Below are 21,734 nucleotides of genomic sequence, written 5' to 3'. Positions count from 1 at the left end.
ACAGGCTTGAGCCACCGCACCCGGCTCTTTTTACTCTTTTTTCTCCAAACTTCTCTTCTCACTTCATTTCATTCATTTGATCTTCAATCACTGATACCCTTTTTTCCAGTTGATCGAATTGGCTACTGAAGCTTGTGCATGCATCACGTAGTTCTCATGCCATGTTTTTCAGCTCTATCAGGTCATTTAAGGTCTTCTCTACACTGGCTATTCTAGTTAGCCATTCATCTAATCTTTTTTCAAGGTTCTTAGCTTCTTTGCAATGGGTTTGAACATCCTCCTTTAGCTCGGAGAAGTTTGATCGTTTGAAGCCTTCTTCTCTGAACTCGTCAAAGTCATTCTCCGTCCAGCTTTGTTCCATTGCTGGCAAGGAGCTGCGTTCCTTTGGAGGAGAAGAGGTGCTCTGATTTTTAGAATTTTCAGGTTTTCTGCTCTGGTTTTTGTGGTTTTATTAACCTTTGGTCTTTGATGATGGTGACATACAGATGGGGTTTTGGTGTGGATGTCCTTTCTGTTTGTTAGTTTTCCCTCTAACAGTCAGGACCCTCAGCTGCAGGTCTGTTGGAGTTTGCTGGAGGTTCACTCCAGACCCTTTTTTCCTGGGTATCACCAGCAGAGGCTGCAGAACAGGGAATATTGCAGAACAGCAAGTGTTGCTGCCTGATGGTTCCTCTAGAAGGTTCGTTTCAGAGGGGCACCCTGCCGTGTGAGGTGTCAGTCAGCCCCTACTGGGAGATGCCTCCCAGTTAGGCTACTCAGTGGTCAGGGACCCACTTGAGGAGGCAGTCTGTCCATTCTCAGATCTCAAACTCCGTGCTGGGAGAAGCACTACTCTCTTCAAAGCTCAGCTGGAAATGCAGAAATCACCTGTCTTCTGTGTCGCTCACACTGGGAGCTGTAGACTGGAGCTGTTCCTATTCGGCCATCTTAGAACCTCTGAATCTCAAAATACATTCTTTACATTCTAGTGGGGTAAGGATTATTAGAAGTCCCAGAGTGGAATCATCAGTAAGGGGAAAGGGAATAACATTTATTGAACAATGGATATGTATCAAACATTGTGCTCCAGAATGTAAATGCATTATCATGTTTATCCTCAGGCAATGGCAGGAGACACCTAGTATAGTTATAATTGTTAAAATGTATCAAACACTTATCATATGCTGGGCAGTTTGCTAAATGCTTTACAAACATGGTATTATTTCATCCTCACAACTTTATGAGGTAGATACTATTATTATCCCTTTTTCACACAGGAGGAAGCTGAGGCTCAGAGAGGTAACCTATTCAAGATAACGCAAGCTAGCAAGTATCTGAACAAATATTTAGAGCCAGGCAGGTTGGTCTAAGTCCAAAGACAGTGTCCTTCCTTATCAAATATTAGCATTCCTAGCAGCTAAATTTCCCTAAAAGCTAAAGTACCTGCTTTGCAGGAAGGACAGAGGTTGAGGTAGGAACTTCATAAGCAATTTGGAGAGAGGCTCCTCCCATATCCAGTATCCCTACTGTCCTTCTCCGTCCTGCTGCCAATTCCTGGGTAGCCTCAGCATCTGATTCTGAAATAAATAAGAGAACAAAAAGGATCTAGTAATTAAAAAACAAAATTAAGTCGAACCCCCAAAACAGCAATCCCTTAAAAATTTGAAACCACGGCTCACACCTGTAATCCCAGCACTTTGGGAGGCCAAGGTGGGAGGATTATGTGAGCCCAGAACTTCAAGACCAGCCTGGGCAACATAGTGAGACACTCCCATAAAAAAAGTTTGTTTGTTTGTTTTTTTAATTAGCTGGGCATGGTGATGCACACCTGTAGTCCCAGCTACTCAGGAGGCTGAGGCCAGAGGATCATTTGTGCCCAAGAGTTTGAGGCTGCAGTGAGCTATTATTGTGCCACTGAATTCTAGCCTCAGTGACAGAGAACCTGTCTCAAAATAAAAAATAGAAAGCAAACAAGTATACCAACTGAATCAACTGTATATTGCACAAAGAATAATTCTTGCAAATTACTTAACATGACATTTTGACTACGTATCCCTAGTGGGATATAGCCTAAGCACAAAAGAAGCAAATATCTTAAGCTACATCCCAGTAGTCTTATTTGTTAACAATATTATTGGTTTTATTATTTAAAAATTATGAAGGGAGGCCAAGACGGGCAGATCACAAGGTTAGGAGTTCAAGACCAGCCTGACCAACATGGTGAAATCTTCTCTACTAAAAATACAAAAATTAGCTGGGCATGGTGCCACACGCCTGTAATCCCAACTACTCGGGAAGCTGAGGCAGAAGAATCTCTTGAACCCAACAGGCAGAGGCTGTAGTGAGCCAAGATCACGCCACTGCACTCCAGCCTAGGCGATAGAGCAAGACTCTGTCTCAAAAAAAAAAAAAAAAAAAAAAAATATACATATATATATATATGAGAAATATATTGTGGAATAAAACAAATAAATGTTTATGTCAATATCTTTAGGAACAAAGATTCAGCATAACAGAACAAAAAGGATACAGGTATAAAAATCAGATAATTAATAACACCCTATAATCTTAAATACAAGTCAGAAATATGACTATGAACTCATGATTTATTTTTCTGTTTCTAAAAAATATGTATTTCCTAGCTCTGTTCACTGAAAAGGCCTAGAAGCAATGATATCCCAGGAGTAATGACCACCTGTGGTATCTGGACCAATAATCTCTAAATACCATCTTTTACTAAAAGAAACCAGGGCTCTTTTAAAAACAGGCCAATGCCAGGTCTAGGGTAGAAAGTATACAAGATGACCCTGGAATACATTGCTGTACCAGATAGCAAGGGGAATATAAAAGAGTATTGGGGTCATATTAAAAGGACACAGGAGCCAACCTAAAGATGCTCCTAAAAATAGTGATAATGTGATGGACTCTAATGCATCTAATATATTAAAATCCATGAGTTCATAATAATAATTAAAACTTTTTTTTCGCTGGTTACCTTTGGAAGTTGCTAGACACCAACTCATTATTCAGAAATGTGATAAATAAAAAGAATCAAGAATTTATTCTTTCCCATAAGAACTATATGTCAGGGTAACCAAAGAGTTGATCAAGCAAAGTTCATTACATAAAAATTCTAGCTGTTAAATGCAGAAGGAATGACAGAATTAGAAATATCACCATTTTGCAATCTCTAATGAAAAACATATCTAAGCAATGATCACAATCGGCTATTACAACCATTCCATGAAAGGCAGATAAGGAATTTTAATACTAAATTAGATCAGGCTGATAATACTTGAACCCTCAGTACCTGATCAGTCTGAGCATGACAAAAAGTAAGTCAACCAGACATTACAAAACTCCTGATGTGAGTAGTGGGAAACACACAGCACCTTCTATGATTTAGTCTTGCAGATGGAATTGAATCTGAGTCTAATCAAACATCTATATCTGACCTCCAGTTTAAAGGACAATGTGACGGGATAAGAAACATGTTAAAGAAAACATGTTAACCCCACAAAGATGCAGTCAATCAAATCCAGCATGTGGCAAATTCTTTCTACCAGAGGATCCAATTTTTTCTTGGTTTTAAAGGCAGGGGAGTGAGGTGGTAAGATCAAGCATTATAGATTAAAAGAGACTAAAGAGACATATTAACCAGATGCAATGCATGACCCTTGTTCAGATTCTGATTTGAACAAGCCCACTACAAATAAACATTCTTGAGAAAATCAGGAAAATCTTTACCTGGGTAGGGTATTAGATGGGTATTGTATGATATTAGAAATTGTTAATTCTATTAAGTTTAAAAATGGCATTATGGATATATTTTTTGTTCATTTTGAAACTCGTTATCTGTTGTAGATACACACTGACATACATGAAAATAAAAATTACATGTCTGAGGTTTGCTTTTTAAAACATCCAATAAGAAAAAAAAATCTTTGATACATGGGGGGAGATGGGGGAGAAATGGCAAAACATTAGTAAATATTGAGTCTGGGTAATGGGTCCATGGAGGTTCATTTTATTATTCTACTTTTGTGAATGTTTGAAACTTTCCATATTAAAAAGTTAAAAAGAAATAAAAGAAAGCAAATTAGGACTGGAAAGTGAAGCATTTTATGTTTGAAAAAAGAAAAACAACTCAAAAATTGCATTTACATGCTACTGATGGGTTATAACTTAAACCTTCAGCCCTTAGGTAAATTGTCATAAAAAGACATATTACTCACCATCCTCATGGTCGAATCTTCCCAAAACAAAGTTGATTCCAATCCATGCATAAACCCCTAAGTAAGAAATATAAAAGCCCTCACTTAATTCTCTACTGCTATGCCATGTATACACCTCTCCCTTAGGGCTTCTCTTTCCTCTTTTTCTTGGAAAAAGTAATCACGGTATTTTATTACATACTCTCAATGTAGGAATTTCAAATCTTTCATCTTGTGATTTCTTTTTCCTTTTAAAATTATTTGCATCTTCTAAATTTCCTCAATGAATAGAAATTAATTGTGTAACAAATGTTTAAGAAATATAAATTGTCTGAATGTCATGAAGATATTGAAAAAAAAGAAAAAAAGTGTAAATCTTGGAGTTCTAGTTCTGGGCAATCTTGTCTCCCCACTGAATACAAATATAAACTCTAGATAGAATGCATGGAGTAGCTTTCTGGAAACTCTGAAAGTAAATGATAATGAGGACACCGGGAAAGAGACCAGGGTTTAAACTACTACCAAGCCAGTAGTGAGTGTCCCATTTTTTCCCCCTCAGATATTACCTCATCTAGACTCAAGAGCACCTTGAAACATGAAAGTAAACACCAGGTGTAAACAGAGGAACTTCAACTCATTTTTGGTCCAAAGAACAGAAAAAGGAATGCCAAAAGCTCAGAGAAAATAGGGGAAATCTCCTGCTTTTTTTTTTCTTTCTTTCTTATTTTGTTCTCTCTAACCTCAAGCAACAGAGGTAGAAGTTGAGCAGGTACCTAAAACTGAGGGCTTTGAATTCTTTTCTCTGACCAGAGAAACTGTACTTCAAGAGTGTGAGGCAAATCCTATTGTTTATTTTGTGTCCCTCTGTCCTCCCACTACTTGGCCCTGGATGCAGATGCAATCATGAGAAGTGCATGGCAGAGAGTGGGCAAATTAAAGCCTTGGTATTCTGACCATGAAAGGGAGCTCCAAGGAACCAGCAAGTGTCAGGGGGATCACAGATAGTAGGGAGCAAAGTTGTGTATGAACCCCTGGGCTCACCTCCAAGCTACAAACACATGGATCTGACCCTAAACAATACACAAACAGCTCTGAGAACTGAACTACAGGCTAGGCCACCGCCCAGGTTCCAGATTAGCCACTAGCTGAGACATGAGACAAATCCAAATAGCAGTGGCCAAAGCTTTGAAAAATGAACTAACAGGCAGGGCGCGGTGGCTCACGCCTGTAATTCCAGCACTTTGGGAGGCTGAGGCGGGTGGGTCATGAGGTCAGGAGGTCGAGACCATCCTGGCTAACACGATGAAACTCCATCTCTACTAAAAATACAAAAAATTAGCTGGGCGTGGTCGCACATGCCTGTAGTCCCAGCTACTCGGGAGACTGAGGCAAGAGAATCACTTGAACCAGGGAGGCAGAGGTTGCAGTGAGCTGGACCACACCACTGCACTCCAGCCTAGATGACAGAGCGAGACTCTGTCTCAAAAAAAAAAAAAAAAAAAAGGAAAAGAAAAGAAAAATGAACTCACAGGCTAGCCACAGTGGCTCACACCTGTTATCCTAGCACTTTGGGAGGCTGAGGTGGGTGGATCACAAGGTCAGGAGTTTGAGACCAGCCTAACCAACATGGTGAAACCCTGTCTCTACTAAAAATCAAAATTAGCTGGACATGGTGGCACATGCCTGTAATCCAAGCTACTTGGGAGGGTGAAGCAGGAGAATCGCTTGAACCCGGGAGGCAGAGATTGCAGTGAGCAGAGATCACACCATTGCACTCCAGCCTTGGCAACAAGAATGAAACTCTGTCTCAAAAAGAAAAAAAGAATCACGGCCCACAGAAAGCAGGTCAGAACTCCAGATCAACTGCCTCCTAAAACAAAAAAAAAAACACCAATGTTCTCTTTGATTGAAACAGGACCCAGAGTCTCATAATGTAATATTCAAAACATCCAGGATAGAATATAAAAATACTTGGCATACAAAGAACCAGGAAAATCTCAACTTACAAGAGAAAAGACAATCAAAAGATGCCAACTCTGAGATGACACATATATTGGAATTATCAAAGATATTACAGCAACCATATAACCAAGAAATATGAGCATTCTTACAATGAATGGAAAGATAGAAGGTCTCAGCAAAGAAACAGAAAAGAAATAGAATATTAAGAAGATTGAAATAGAAATTTTACAACTGAAAAATGCAATACTGAAATTTTAAAAGGTAAATCTTTTCCCATGTATATGTCTGCAACTAGAAGATATATAAGATCTCCTTCTCATTTATAAGAAATGGAAATATAATTCATCAAACTGGCCACATTTGGCTGCATGAGAACACATATTCACTCTAAAAGTACAAACCCAATAGTGTGAGATTCCAGGGAATTATCAATACTGCATAGTAATTGCAATGAAGGCATAACAAAACAAAAGTAACTCATTCTGATCATCCCTTGAAATTAAAGTTTCTCCTTACTTTAATAATTTACTTTACATTTGACTTTGACAAACTCAATACAACTCCTAGAACTATATATGTTTTCAAAAGTATAGTTAGCTAACCAAATATTCAGTTGAAATCATTAAATACTAATACATTCTTATAAACATAGGACTAAGTTAAAAAGAGATACACATTTTTGACTTCCAGAAGGAACACTCTAAAACAGATGCCAATGCAAAATATGCAAATAATCTAATCAACTATGTAGCAGAATCAAGAAAATTATTGGCAGAAAAATTAAAATCAGATATATAGAATAATTCTAAACACCCATTAGAGAGGCTGTGCCGTGGCTGGCTTAGAGGTGAACCAGCTGTACCCCTTAAGGCCCAGTACCTTCCTGCTTCCCAGAGATCACTTCTGCCTGAGACTGTGAAAAGAGGAAGTCGAACTCCAGTGGTAAATCTTTCACTAGGTCAGCCAAGATAGCCAACTGCTTCCTGCAAGAAAGAACAAAAAATCCCAAAGTTAGTCACTAAACTCTCCTCTCATAAACTGCCTCAACTTGTCCTTCTACTTAGCCTTGTCATGACCTCGCTGTTCACCTACCTCATCTACTTGTCCAGCCCTGCTTCTTTTTGGTACCGCCTGATTTTAAAAGTTTCAACTGCCTCGAGGTATATCCTCCTACCTAAAAGGCAACATGGTAATAGTGATACTTTCCCCTTATACGATGTTATTATTCAAAGAATGTTAAAAGATGAGACTATGAGACTATGGTTCTATGACTCTCACAGGCTGAGTACAAATAAAACTGCATGCCAAGTACATGAAACTGCAGCCAAGTTGCATAACCTATAAAATTGAAGTAATTACAGTATTCCTCACCCTGTAAAACAAAGATGTTAAATTAAGGAACACAATCTCATCCTCAAATCTTACACAACACAGAAACAATCCTTCACATTACCACACAAGAGGTACTGTTGGTTCCACAAGTTTTAATATAATCCTTTACATAAGCTAACAATTAACTTTTTTTTTTGAGACGGAGTTTCACTCTTGTTGCCCAGGCTGGAGTGCAATGGTGCGATCTCAGCTTACTGCAACCTCTGCCTCCCAGGTTCAAGTGATTCTTCTGCCTCAGCCTCCCAAATAGCTGGGGCTACAGGCGTGCACCACCACCCCTGGTGAATTTTGTATTTTTAGTAGAGATGGGGTTTCACCATGTTGGTCAGGCTGGTCTCTAACTCCTGACCTCAGGTGATTCACCTGCCTCGGCCTCCCGAAGTGCTGGGATTATAGCGTGAGCCACCTTACCCAGCCACAATTAACTTTTTAATCTCCTTTTCCTTATTTCAAGGGTTGACTTTGTTTTCATTGTCAAAATCTTACCATTTGAAAACCCTAGATCAGGATCAAAATCCAGAGGACATAACAACATTTCCAATTTGGGGAAAACATTTGAAACTTCCCATCTATAGGGTTGTCTTTCCTCTAACATTTTAAGCATATAATCAGTATTATCAAGCAAAGGAAAGCAAAGAAACAAAGCTAGAAGTAATATGAATCTAGAGAAAATGTTAGTTAAAATAAGATAAATTATCTTGGATTAAAAAATTATTCATTACAAAAATATTCTACTGGCTCAGACAGTTGTCAGTGCTACTTGATGAAGACTGTTGTTAGCACTTCAAAGTGAAGATCTATATTTGAAGTAATAATCTTCCAATATAATGTCAAGTATAGTTTCTTAAAAAGTTTATTGTTATACATATTAAATTCTTGCAATAAGAATTTCAAATGGGGACCAAGAATGGGTATTCTTCTGTCCCTACTGGATATGCTTCTAAAATCCTCAAAGAGAGGGTTCGCTGGTTTTGGCAATGATATGGAAGAATGGGTACCAACATATGTTGCCGTTAGCTATGCAAATTACTAGTACAGGCCAGGTGCAGTGGCTCATGCCTGTAATCCCAGCACTTCGGGAGGCTGAGGCAGGTGGATCACCTGAGGTCAGAAGTCTGAGACCAGTCCGGCCAACATGGTGAAACCCCGTCTCTACCAAAAATACAAAAATTAGCCAGGCATGGTGACAGACACGTGTAATCCCACTCGGGAGGCTGAGGCAGGAGAATCGCTTGAATCGGGAGGTGGAGGTTGCAGGGAGCGGAGATCATGCCACTGCACTATAGCCTATACGATAGAGGGAGACTCCATCTTCAATAAGTAAATAAATAAATTACTAGTACAACCTTTCTAAAGGGCAATCCAGGACCATGTTTCAAAATGTTTCAATGTGTTTAACCTTTGATCCAGCTGTCATACTTTTAGAAATTAATTCCAAGGAAATCATCAGACAAGAAAATAAAGAAGAGAAATACTGCATTATTTATAATGATGAAAATTATTTACAACAATGAAAAACTGGAAATACCATATCATAGGGATTGGTTAAATAACTTATGGCACAGCCATGTAATGTAATGCTATACAGATGTTAAAAGAAATGAAGTCTACTTATATCTACATGTATAGACATGAAAAGATAAAAGATGTCCAATACATTTTATAAAACAGTATGTATAATGTGATTCCATTTATGCTAAAAAAAAATAAAAACCCAAATCATTCTTCATGTATACAAAGTGACAGGATAAAGCTTTCATTTTCTAAAATTCAATATAGTTTCTTTATTTAAAATGCTTTTAAAATGGCAAAATGTTGATAATTGTTCAAGCTGGGTGGTGGCTAAATGGGGATTTACTGCACTGTTCTCTTTACTTTTATACACATGTGAAATTTCCTAAAACAAAAATTATTATTTTATTAAACACCACCTTGTATTATGTTGTAATTTTTAAGGGATTTTTTAAACTGCAAAATAAAAGGGAGGTAGAAAAAATTCTGTTAGTCCAGGCCTTTGGCAAAGAAATAAAACCAAATGCTAATAAATTCAAAATATAGTCTAAGTGATTCAACCCTATTTTGAATCTGCTTACAAATGCTAATAAATTAGCAAAGCATTAATCATACAAAACAGATTTTTGTGCTGATAGTCACATCTGTGCCAACAATTAGCTTGGACTTAGAGGCAGCAATTATTTCATAAGCCCAGAACAGATGTATGTATTATTTAGAGAGGTGACCAGAAAACAAGTAGAAAAAGCAAAAAAAAAGCAAATTTCTTTAAAAACTCTTAAGATACAATAAATGTTAATATTCAGAGTTTCCACATTGACATCTAACATCTCAGACAAATAAGGTGAAGCTACACAGTGGGTTTGATTTAGATGGAAACTTCTTTGACAGAGGTAATACTGAACAGTGCCAGGAGGTGAGGCAACAGTCTCCTTTGCTCCAAACACACTGAAGGCAGCCAAACTACCAGGTGGGTTCCTCTGCCCAGCTCAGCTGATCAATTCCGCCTTTTTAACCTCCAAGTCAGCTTTTTCTCTGGTCTCCCTCCCCTTTTCTTGGCCTTTCATAGACTTTGTAATGTGGCACCTGCTCTTGTGTCATGTATGTATATTCTTCCCAGGGTTTCTAAAACTTTTGAACAATATGAATATCACCCATGTCACATAAAAATTCTTAATTGCATGCACAGTATGATTGCAACTTTGTGGAAATTACATATATGTGAACAAAGAGGAAGGAAAACAACAAAATGAAACAGTTTTGATAGGGTAGCAGGGTTGTAAATGGTATTGTTTTGTTTTGTTCATTTTTAAGATTTCCTTTAAGGAGGTAAGGCTGTAGTTACAATATTGAAAGTTTGGTTTTACAAATAAGTAAAAACAAAACAAAAAAATTTTTAAAGACTGAAATGTATGGGGCAATAAGGGAACTAAAAAACCTCTCATGTTGACAAATGGCTATATAAATAATCTGCTCCTTGACAGTAAACCAGTCAGTAAACCAGTAACTGTGAAAAAAAGTCCACTGAAAGAAGCATTGCTGCTATATGTTATGTTGTCTGCATGTCTGACATAAGCCGTGGAGCCCTACATGTATGGCTGAGGTTTTTGTTGTTTGCTGCTGTTTTAAGGAAAGAAAGCCAACCAAAAAATGTAAACGATGTTAAAAAAAAACAAAAAAACAAACAAAAAAAACTACTATTGACCAAGGGAAAATATTTAAGCTAATAAGGAAATACCTGATGCCTATGAGACCATGAACATTCCAGGAGGATGAATTCTAAAGTTAAGGTTGACAATGGTCTCTTTGATATGACAGCAAAAGCACAGGGAACAAAACATCAACAAGTAAGACTATATCAAACTAAAAAGTTCTGTACAGGAAAGGAAACAATCAACAGAGTAAAAAGGCAAGCTACAGAATGGGATGAAATATTTGCGAACTATACGTTTGGTAAGGGGTTACTCCTACAACTCAACAGCAAAAACCCTATTAACCCAATGTAAAAATGGGCTAAAGACCTGAGTAGACATTTCTCTATTCACAGAAATGGCCAACAGGAATATGAAAAGTTGCTCAACATCCCTAGTAATCAGGGAAATGCAAATCAAAACCCCGATGACATATCACCTCACACTTGACAGGATGGCTGTTATCCAAAAAACAAAAGACAACAAGTATTGGCAGGGCTGTGGAGAAATTGGAAACTCTGCACACTGTTGGTGGGAATGCAAAATGGTGCAGCAACTCTGCAAAACAGTACAGAGGTTCCTCAAAAAATTAAACATAGAGGCCAGGTACGGTGGCTTACACCTGTAATTCAGCACTTTGGGAGGCTGAGACATGCAGACTGCTTGAGCCCAGGACTTCAAGAACATTCAGGGCAACATGACAAGACCCCATCTCTACAAAAAAATACAAAAAATTAGCCAGGCCTGGTGGCGCATGCCTGTGGTCTCAGATACTCAGGAGGCTGAGGTGGGAGAATCACCTGAGCCTGGGAGGTGGAAATTGCAGTGAGCCGAGATCATGCCATTGCACTCCAGCTTGGGCAGCAGAGTGAGACCCTGTCTCAAAAAGTAAATAACTAAATAAATAATTAAACTGTCATATGATCCAGCAATCCTACTTCTGGCTAATTACTCCAAAGATTTAAAATCAGGATCTCAAAGAGATATGAGCCCTCCCATGTTTACTGAAGCATTATTTACAATAACCAAGACATGGAAACAACCTAAATGTTCACTGACAGATGAATATGTAATGAAAACATGGTATATACACACAGTGGAATACTATTTAGACTTTTTTAAATAAAAAAGGGCATTCTGCAATATGTGACAAGGTGGATGAACACTAAGGACAATGCTAATGGAAATAAATAGGCACAAAATTTCAGTTAAGCAAGATGAATAAGCACTGAAGATCCACTGTACAACACTGTACACATAGTCAACAATAATGTATTGCATACTTAAAAATGTGTTGGGCTGGGCATGGTGGCTGACGCTTGTAATCCCAGCACTCTGGGAGGCTGAGGCAAGCGGATCACTTGAACTCAGGAGTTCTAAACCAGCCTGGGCAACATGGTGAAACCCTGGCTCCACAAAAATTAGCTGGGTGTGATGGTCCCCACCTGTAGTCCCAGTTACTTAGGAGGCTGAGGTGGGAGGATCACTTGGGCCTGGGAGGCAGAGGTTGCAGTGAGCTGTGATCACACCACTGCCCTCCAGCCTGGGCAACAAAGCAGACCCTGTCTCCAAAAAAAAAAAAAAAAAAAAATCTGGTTAGAGGGTAGATCTCATGTTAAGTGTTCTTACCACAATAAAATAAAAATCTTTTTAAAAAAAAGTTCAGGGAGCTCATTCTTACCCCAGGCCTATACAAGTATGGACAGATCAAGGTGGTACCAAAGGAGAGAAATCACAAACAAGAAGGAGACTGGCTTAAATACAGACTTCTCTTCCTCTACCTCTAATGCAGGAAGAGGGATCAGGTGGCAAGGTGTCAGGCTGAATTGCCAAGGTCAAGTGGAAATGACATGACTGGCTGGGGCTGAGAAAACTGGCGTAAGGCAATGGAGACTGAGCTCTACAGTAGCAGCAAGAGGAGGGACTCCCCAGTGATCGCCAGGGTTCTAGGCAGAGTTACAGAGAAGGTAGTGTTCCTATCAGAGATCTCCGATTAGTCCCTAGGTATCAAGGTCATCAGGTGACCCTCCTCCTAATTCATTCTGTAATTATGTTCTCTATGTGCCTGATGATCCAAATCTATTACCACCACCACTACTCCCAACCCTCAATCCAAACTAAGAATCACTATAGTCATCCCAGATAGATATTGATCCCAAAGCAGCAAATGACATGAAGTTGGGAATGAATGACTGTGTCATAATTGGGTTTAGGGATATAGACCAGGGAACCACAGAGGACAGTGCATGAAACTGGCCTTTCATCTCTCGTGCCACCGTTTTCCTGTGTGTCCTGGACCCTGCATCTCACCTCTCAGGGAGAAGCCTCATGCCTGCTGTGCAGAGGATGTAAAGGGGGGTCTCCTTGTGCTTCTTCACGGGCACATGAGCAGCAGCAAAGCTCAGCAGAGGACGAAGGTAATCACTGGCATGTTCTGGAGTGTCTGCCATTGCAGAGATTCCTTAAGTTAAAACAAACAAACAAAAACGTTTCTTTAAAAAGCAGCTCACATAAGACTCAGGAAACTGATGCCCAATAAGGTTCTCCTTAAGGTCCTAAACATTTATTTATTTGAGAGGTAGGGGGTGACAATGAATGAGACATCCCTCTCGTTACCCAGACTCTCAAGAAGAAAAGGGTAGCTTGCTTTCTTCTTCTTTTCTCTCCTCTTTCATGCCTTAAAAGAGATTGACAAAATATATTCTGATGTGATGAGTACCTGGCTTGATTTTTTTAACCACTGGTTGGCTGTTGCGGTCTCTCATCTGTTTGATGTCCAGCAAGTCATGGGGGTTCCCATTATGTCTTGGCCAGAAATAAACAAAAATCCGGGAACCACTGCTGCCACAGTCAACAACAAGTCCATAATTCAGATTTGGGTCTTCAGTGTCAGTAGCTTCAAGGTCCCCTACTCGAGCCAAATACCTAAGTCAGGCAAAAAGAGAAATCAGTGCTAAGCAGTCAGGTCCATGAAAGGCACCCTCACTTACTTCATTTGTTCATGAATCTTCATTAAGTGCCTACATGTGCCAAGCGCATGGGACTACCAGTCCTAACCAATGAGTGAAGCAATATTGACAGATTTACTGATGTGCCTGAGACAATAGCTGGTTCGCTTGCCTAGAGGCCACTGAAATTAGATGACTAAAAGATGTCCCCATGTGTGGGGGCAGCTCTGAAACTGGCTGAGGTAGCAATCTTTTTTCAAGCATTAGAGCTTGTAGGCCTGAATAAATAACTGTTTTTTTGTTATATGCCATTAAGTTGTGGGGTAGCTTACACACACTAGATAACTGAGACAATCTTAATCACTTCTTTTCTATCTTTCTGTAGAGATGCATCCAGAATATTGTGGAACGATTTCTCATGTAATGTGTTTCTGGGAGGTGATTTTGTTTTGTTTTGTTTTGGTTTTTTGGTTTTTTGAGACAAGAGTGTTATTCTGCCACCCAGGCTGGAGCACACTGGCACGATCTCAGTTCACTGCAACCTCTGCCTCCCAAATTCAACCGATTCTCTTGCCTCAGCCTCCCAAAGTGCTGGGATTACAGGCATGAGCCACTGCGCCTGGCCTGGGTGGTGATATTTTTGATTGGGCTTTTTGGTTTTGCTTTTTTGCTTTTTGTTTTGTATTTATATTGCTAGAATTTCATTAACTAAAAATGTAATTCATAAAAACAATAATTATTCTTTTCTACAATCTTTTATATATATATATATATATATATATATATTTTTTTTTTTTTTTTTGAGATGGAGTCTTGCTCTGTCTTCCAGGCTGGAGTGCAGTGGCGCAATCTCAGCTCACTGCAAGCTCTGCCTCCCGGGTTCATGCCATTCTCCTGCCTCAGCCTCCTAAGTATCTGGGACTACAGGCGCCCGCCACCACGCCCGGCTAATTTTTTGTATTTTTAGTAGAGACGGGGTTTCAGCGTGTTAGCCAGGATGGTCTTGATTTCCTGACCTCATGATCCGCCCACCTCAGCCTCCCAAAGTGCTGGGAATACAGACGTGAGCCACTGCGCCTGGCCTAAATATTTTATAAATATAAAAAGAATGATCATAAAATATGTATAGGGTATAAAGAATAACAATAAAACAAATGCCTGTGTACATACCACCAAGTTTAAAAAATAAATTACACTTAAAAAAAAAAATTCTTCTTGGCCCCTAGGACATTAGTATTTTGTGTTGGAATTTTTTCAGATTCTCATTCCAAGATATCTGGCTGGCTGACATAAGGAAGATGAAACAAGTAAAGGTGTTCCATGAAACACATCAAGGTCTGAATCTCAGCTCTATTGCTTTCTATGCTGTGTGACCTTAAGCAAGTTAATAAACTCCTCTCAGACTGTTTTCTCATCTGTAAAACAAGGAGAGTGAAGGGTATCTACCCTCACAGAGATCATACACATAGCAGAACTGTGTTGCCGCTGTTTAACAGAATAATCATTGGGAAAGCAAATAGTAGATGACTCTGAGGAAAAAGGCTTAAAAGTTCAGAAAATAAAGAAGACTAAGAGTTGATTAAAATACTTCTGAGCACTTGGCCAGGCATGGTGGCTCACACCTGTTATCCCAGCACTTTGGGAGGCTGAGGTGGGTGGATCTCCTGAGGTCAGAAGTTCAAGACCAGCCTGGCCAACATGGTGAAACCCCATGTCTACAAAAAATATAAAAATTAGCCAGGCATGGTGGCAGGAGCCTGTAATACCAGCTACTCAGGTATTAATACCTGTAATACCCAGGAGGCTGAGGCAGGAGAATTGCTTGAACCCGGGAGGCAGAGGTTTCGGTGAGCTGAGATTGTGCCACTGCACTCTCGCCTGGGTGACAGAGCGAGACTCTGTCTCAAAAAAAAAAAAAAGTTATCTGCCCTGCTCATCCAACATTGTCTTCAAAGCCAACTCCTAGACCTCCAAGGCTCTTACACAGAACCCCTCAGAACCAGTTTTTGTGATGTCTGAAGCTAACAAAATTTGGAAAGCCTTTTAAAAACAAGATTCAGCATTACAAATACAAAAAAAGCCCATGTAAGTGAAGGGCTTTAAGGTATAGGGATCATTAGCTTCACAGTAAACCCACCCCCAATCAGAATAATAAACCACGCATCATGCTCCTGAAACCAATCTAGCCAGTGTTTTTTGGTGATTTCACATTGTTAGACAAACCACACAGTTCCTTATTTGGGCAGAAAAGCAAACTTGATAAAAAGAAGAGCATGTAGAAATAATTCTGAAATAAAAAAGTAGAGTACCTTTCCTATAGTACAATGCAAAATGCATTTTTTTTTAAAAAAAGAGAAGAGCAGGTAACTAAGCTTCAATATAATGTTGTTAATTATTACTGAGAGTAGGGGTAGGTAGAACTTTTTTTCTGGATCTGAAATAGTAGTGAGTTGAGGGAAATGAAGCAGATGGTAAAAATCTGTTACAAAACAGAAAGTTTCTAATCCTAAAGATTCCATTTCACCACATATCTTCCCATTCTAATCAAATCACTGGGCTGAACTGGGCTAGAATCCACCAATCAACTAGCAACAGCTCACTTCTATCACACGAGAGCTGGGCAGAAGTCTGGGTTCAAGTCACAGAACTCTTGCAAATACTGACCTCACAAGAGGCCAAAGATAAAAAAGAAACAGGCAAGATAATCCACCCCCATTCCAAAGTGACTTTTCATTTCCAATTACAGCAATCTTTCTATTTCACATGCTTCACAGAATCTTCCTGCTTCCCTTCTCTGAAAACCACCCACTTTGCTTGTCTCTTGCAAGATTCTGGATCCCATCCCCTTCTGAATAATGAATAACTTCTCTAGTGCACTGGTTCTCAAATTTGGGGGCCTTAGGACTCCTTTGTAATCTTAAAGCTTATTGAACCCCAAAGAGCTTTTGTAGATATAGGTTATATCTATCTATATTTACTATATTAGAAAATAAAACATAAAAATGTTAAGTACTTATTTCATTTAAATAAAATAAATTCATTACATATAAATATATTTTTATAAAAATAAGCATATCTTCTAAAACAAAAAAATAGAAGAGTGGCATTGTTTTATAATTTTGCAAGTATCTTTAGTAGCCAAACTAACAGAAGACCCTAGATTCTCGCATTTACTTCCGTATTCAATCTGTTACAATAAATCAAAACAATATTGAAAATTGAATATTTTCAATTTTCACACAAATTGAAGCATTTGTGTGAAAATCCAGCCTCACACAGACACACTGTTGGAAACAAGAGGAGTATTAAACAGCCCTTTTAGATCATTCTGAATATTCTTTGATACTATACTAAACTCAACAAGTAGCGTTTCTTAAAGATTAGTTGTGGTTGGGCACAGTGGCTCATGCCTGTAATCCCAGCACTTTGGGAGGCCGAGGCGGGTGGATCATGAGGTCAGCAGATCGAGACCATCCTGGCTAACATGGTAAACCCCGTCTCCACAAAAATACAAAAAACTAGCCGGGTATAGTGGCGGGCGCCTGTAGTCCCAGCTACTCAGGAGGCTGAGGCAGAAGAATGGCATGAACCTGGGAGGCAGAGCTTGCAGTAAGCCAAGATCGTACCACTGCACTCCAGCCTGGGCGACAGAGCAAGACTTTGTCTCAAAAAAAAAAAAAAGATTAGTTGCAATTGGAATCTAAACCCCTCCCTGCCCCCCAAGAAAAGATGAGTTGCAATTGGAATCTAAAAATTTTTCATACTCTGTTACATTAAAATCCATTAAAAAACACAGGTTTACCATGCACTTTGAATGGTTATCCATTAAAAAACACAGGTTTACCATGCACTTTGAATGGCTATTATCCAAGCATGATTTCAAAACATCATCTATTGGAAAATATTGGTTCACTGAGTTATGCAAATCTTCCTAACATTGATACATTTCATTCTACAATCGTTAAAAAAAAACACATTCATTAATATCACTACCAATCTTACTCAAAACGTCTTTTAAGTATTGGGAAGCCATCCAATTCACAGTGGCAGATATAGTTTTCCAAAATACTAATTTTCACTTGGAAGTTCAAATTTTAACATTGGCAATAAATACCGAAAACTGTTTTTCATGAAGTGACAGATTTATTTCATTCATTTTCAAGGATATGTCTATAAAATACGCAAGTATTTTGGGAGTCTGTGAGGGTGAAACTATTTTTATAATACTAAAATGTTATTTTGCCTTTTAAAACTATGGTTCAAACATATAAAATTTACCATTTTTAAGTGTATAGTCAGTAGTATTAAGCATATTTACATTGACTCTGAAACCATAGTTTTTCTGGCAGTCATTCTTTTAACTAAAAATAGTGTCCCATGATAAAAGCAGCTGGGTTTACCTCATAATTCAAAAAACTGCCCCAGTGCTTTTACTCTAGACAACTTCAGTATATAGCAGAAGTGCTTAATACCTATTTCCCCTTTCATCACATAGAATATTGAAAAGATATTCATAAGTGGAACTGAATCTTTTCTTCCAATGCAATTGTGTGGCAATATAGAATACAGTAACTACTAGTACAATGTGGTGCCTCTATCTTGATTTGAGCTAAGGCATTATTAGCAGTTTTACCTGCCATTGCTTTTGCACCATCAAAGCAAGTATCAATCAACTCAGTGAAAAAGGCAAAAGACATGACTACAGTCAAGAGATGGAAGCGACCCAAATGTCCATCAATAGATAAATGGATCCACAAAATGTGGTATATGCATAAAATGAAATATTATTCTGCCTTAAAAAGGAGGAGATCCTGTCACATGTTACAACACAGATGAATCTTCAGGATATTATGCTAAGTAAATAAGGCAGGCACAAAAAGACAAGTACTGTATGATTCCACCTATATGAGGTATCTAAAGTAGAAACAGAAAATTTAATGGTAGTTACCAGCAGCTGGCTGGAAAGAGAGAGAAAAGGAGAATTCATTAATGGGTACAGAGTTATGATCCACAAGATGAAAAAATTCTGGAGATCTGTTTCACAACAATGTAAATATGCTTAATACTACTGACTGTACACTTAAAAATGGTAAATTTTATATGTTTGAACCATAGTTTTAAAAGGCAAAATAACATTTTAGTATTATTATAAAAATAGTTTCACCCTCACAGACTCCCAAAAGTGTCTCAGAGACCCTCCAAGGGCCACTAAACACTCTGAGAACCACTGCTCTAATACAACCTTCCTTTTCTCTTTAACATCCATCTGCTTCTCTACCTACTCCTTCCCCTCTTCTGTCTCCTTGGACATGACTTCTCAGTTCTTAAAAAGCCACTACTCAACAATGCTGACTGGTAATTTCCACAATGATTTGAAAAGGCCTCTTCCTTCTGTTCTAAAATGTGGACATCAATATTCCCTGTTTGTATTTCAGTATGAGCCCCTAAGATTTCTTTCATATTTGCTTGCTGTACCTGTTTAGACCATAAATTTCTCAAGAATAGGTACCTTATCTATAGTACCTTGAGAGTGTCACAGTGTTTCTCACGTTTCTCTGCCCAAAACATGTATCAAATAGTATTGATTGGTTTGGTCCTAGAGCTCACAAAATGGAGCTGTTGGTCTGTTAACTCCTCCATGTCTTTGTACAGCTCTACTCAAAATCAACTGGTCTCTTTCTTGGAAAGTTTTAATTGCTTTCCAAACAAAGTATCGTTATCCTCTCTGATTCCTGCCAAAATAAGCAACTTTACAGCTCCAGTTTTGGTGCAACTCAACTTTTCTTTCTCTTCCTTTCAAAGTCTCTATGTGTGCTTCGGCTAAAATGTCAGCTGACCTTAGATCACTAGAGAGGAAGATAGGCCTAAATGGCATTTATGCAGTGGAAAGTCTCCATTTTTCTCATTGTGCATACAAATGAGTAACTAAAGAACAGTTTCCCCTCTGGGCAGTAACCACATTACCTTTTTCTGGAACTCTGACCTCTTATGACCTAATCAGGCTTCTTACCCTTTTGACCAACTAGAAGCCTTCCTCTATTTAGGCTCCTAACATGAATGGATCACCAGACCTTTCTTGCATTTTTTCATATATAGTTTTTTTTTTGTCATATGTAATTTGTAGTCATGGCCTTAGCCATCACGGTCAATTACTTACATTGCTGAACCCTCCTGTTTTAGTGATGCCACACTAGCCAATCTCTAAAGAGGACCAAAAGCCCAAGAGAAAAGTCTCAAAAACCTTCGCATCCCTCACATCCACCTTCCCCAAAGAGGTCTGATTCACCATCACACATACTCACCCCAATACCATACCCACACACACACACCCTCTGTTTAAGAAATATGATTTCCTTCTAGTCACTGCTGAGTCAATGAAAAGAAAGTTACCCACAAATATATCACCTAAGGTGGAATTGGAAGACAATGGCTTTTCACTGTCATTATCCTGAAAGCATTAACATCATTAGAGCTGTAACTGAGCAAACCATTACCCAGCTTACAAAATCAAAACTAATTATACCACTTTAGAGTTCAAACAGAGCTCAGTGATGGGCCAAAAGTCAATTGAAGTAGCCCCCATGAGTATGGGGCTACTAATTCTTTGCTGAATGTCATCATACTCTTCAACTCTGTTCAAAGTTCAGAACCAAATGTAATTATATTACAGTTAAAGTAGCTGTGCATGACTGATGATAGTAATACATACCCAGAAAAGTATATTGTAAGATTACTAACTTACCTCCTAACAGGATTAATCAGAGCAGTCAGGAACATCTATAATTTAAAGTCCTGCTCAAAACACTAAAAACACCATTAAGATCAAATAAATGGGCTGGGTGTGGTGGCTCACACCTGTAAGCCAGCACTTTGGGAGGCCAAGGTGGGTGGCTTGCTTGAGCTCAGGAGTTCGAGACCAGCCTGAGCAACACGGCGAAACCCCATCTCTACAAAGAATATAAAAATTAGTCGGGTGTGGTGGTGTTTGCCTTTGGTCTCAGCTTCTAGGGGGACTGAGGTGAGAGGATTTTGCTTAAGCCTGGGAGGTTGAGGCTGCAGTGAGCTATGATCACACCACTGCACTCCAGCTTGGGTGACAAAGTGAGACCCTGTTTCCAAAAAAAAAAAAAAAATCAAGTAACTGAATAAATGTGGGACAGACACAGTGGCTCATGCCTGTAATCCCAGCACTTTGGGAGGTCGAGGTGGAAGGACTGCTTGAGGTCAGGCATTCAAGGCCAACCTGGGCAACATAGTGAGACCCCTGTCTCTAAAAATAAAAAAAAATAAAAAAAATTTAGCCAGGCACGGTGGCATGCACCTGTAATCTCAGATACTAGGAAGGCTGGGGCAGGAGGATAGCTTGAGTCACTCTATAAATAATAAAATAAACGTGAATAAATGCTTTCAATTTCACCATAAAAAAATCTCTGAACTGTTCTATTACACATAAGAACCCGATCATTTCATCTGTATATGCTAAAGAGCATTCTAACCAAAAGTAATGCCTCTCTTTGACTTGCTTTAATTAAACAGAATTGAAACACCTATGGAAGGCCAGTACCAAGCCAATTGCTGACACAGAACCTCTCATTCAGTTATTTCCAGATGGTAAAGGAACATGAAGGCACCACCTTTCAATAGCTACAAAAGACATTCTTCAGACAATAGTTCACCCAGACAAAATTTTACCCACTAATGAAGATAACAGTGAGGCTACCAAAAAGTGAACAACATTAAACATGAATGTGAAAAAGGAAAGGTATTAAACAGAACATTTAAGAACAGTTTACCATAGTGTCTTGTACACTATGTATACATGCTAGAAGTTCCTCTTACATAGTCATGCACTGCATAATGACGTTTCAGATAACAGCAAACCACATGTACAACAGTGGTCCCATAAGATTATAATGGAACTGAAAAAATTCCTATTAATGATGTCTTGATGATCCTGACCCTGTGCAGGCTTAGGCTAATGTGTGTGTTTCTGTTTTCATTTCTAACAAAAAAGTTTAAAAATTTTTTAAAAATAG

General features: G+C 38.7%; 1 protein-coding gene across 6 annotated transcripts in view; it reads right to left on the bottom strand.

Annotated features, from left to right (window-relative positions):
* Window positions 1-21,734, bottom strand: part of ENTPD7 (ectonucleoside triphosphate diphosphohydrolase 7) — a 52,172-nt gene that overhangs the window by 20,345 nt on the left and 10,093 nt on the right. For 3 of the 6 annotated variants that reach the window (XR_013398254.1, XM_001106407.5, XM_077947222.1), the window contains 5 exons: window positions 13,470-13,675; window positions 13,061-13,211; window positions 7,035-7,138; window positions 4,215-4,271; window positions 1,423-1,556 (listed from right to left, as the gene is read on the bottom strand). Coding sequence is in view for 3 of the 6 variants with exons in the window: in XM_001106407.5 (XP_001106407.2) it covers window positions 1,423-1,556; window positions 4,215-4,271; window positions 7,035-7,138; window positions 13,061-13,211; window positions 13,470-13,675 (652 nt within the window). In the remaining 3 variants the exon portion in view is untranslated. The remainder of the gene's footprint in view (window positions 1-1,422; window positions 1,557-4,214; window positions 4,272-7,034; window positions 7,139-13,060; window positions 13,212-13,469; window positions 13,676-21,734) is intronic. The other 3 variants (XR_013398256.1, XM_015147910.3, XR_013398255.1) reach the window with 2 other exon arrangements.

This window comes from Macaca mulatta, chromosome 9 (genome assembly GCF_049350105.2).
Source record: "Macaca mulatta isolate MMU2019108-1 chromosome 9, T2T-MMU8v2.0, whole genome shotgun sequence".
Lineage (NCBI taxonomy): Eukaryota > Metazoa > Chordata > Mammalia > Primates > Cercopithecidae > Macaca > Macaca mulatta.
The sequence above is the reverse complement of the archived record's forward strand: the minus strand, read 5'-3'. Positions and strand labels throughout refer to the sequence as shown.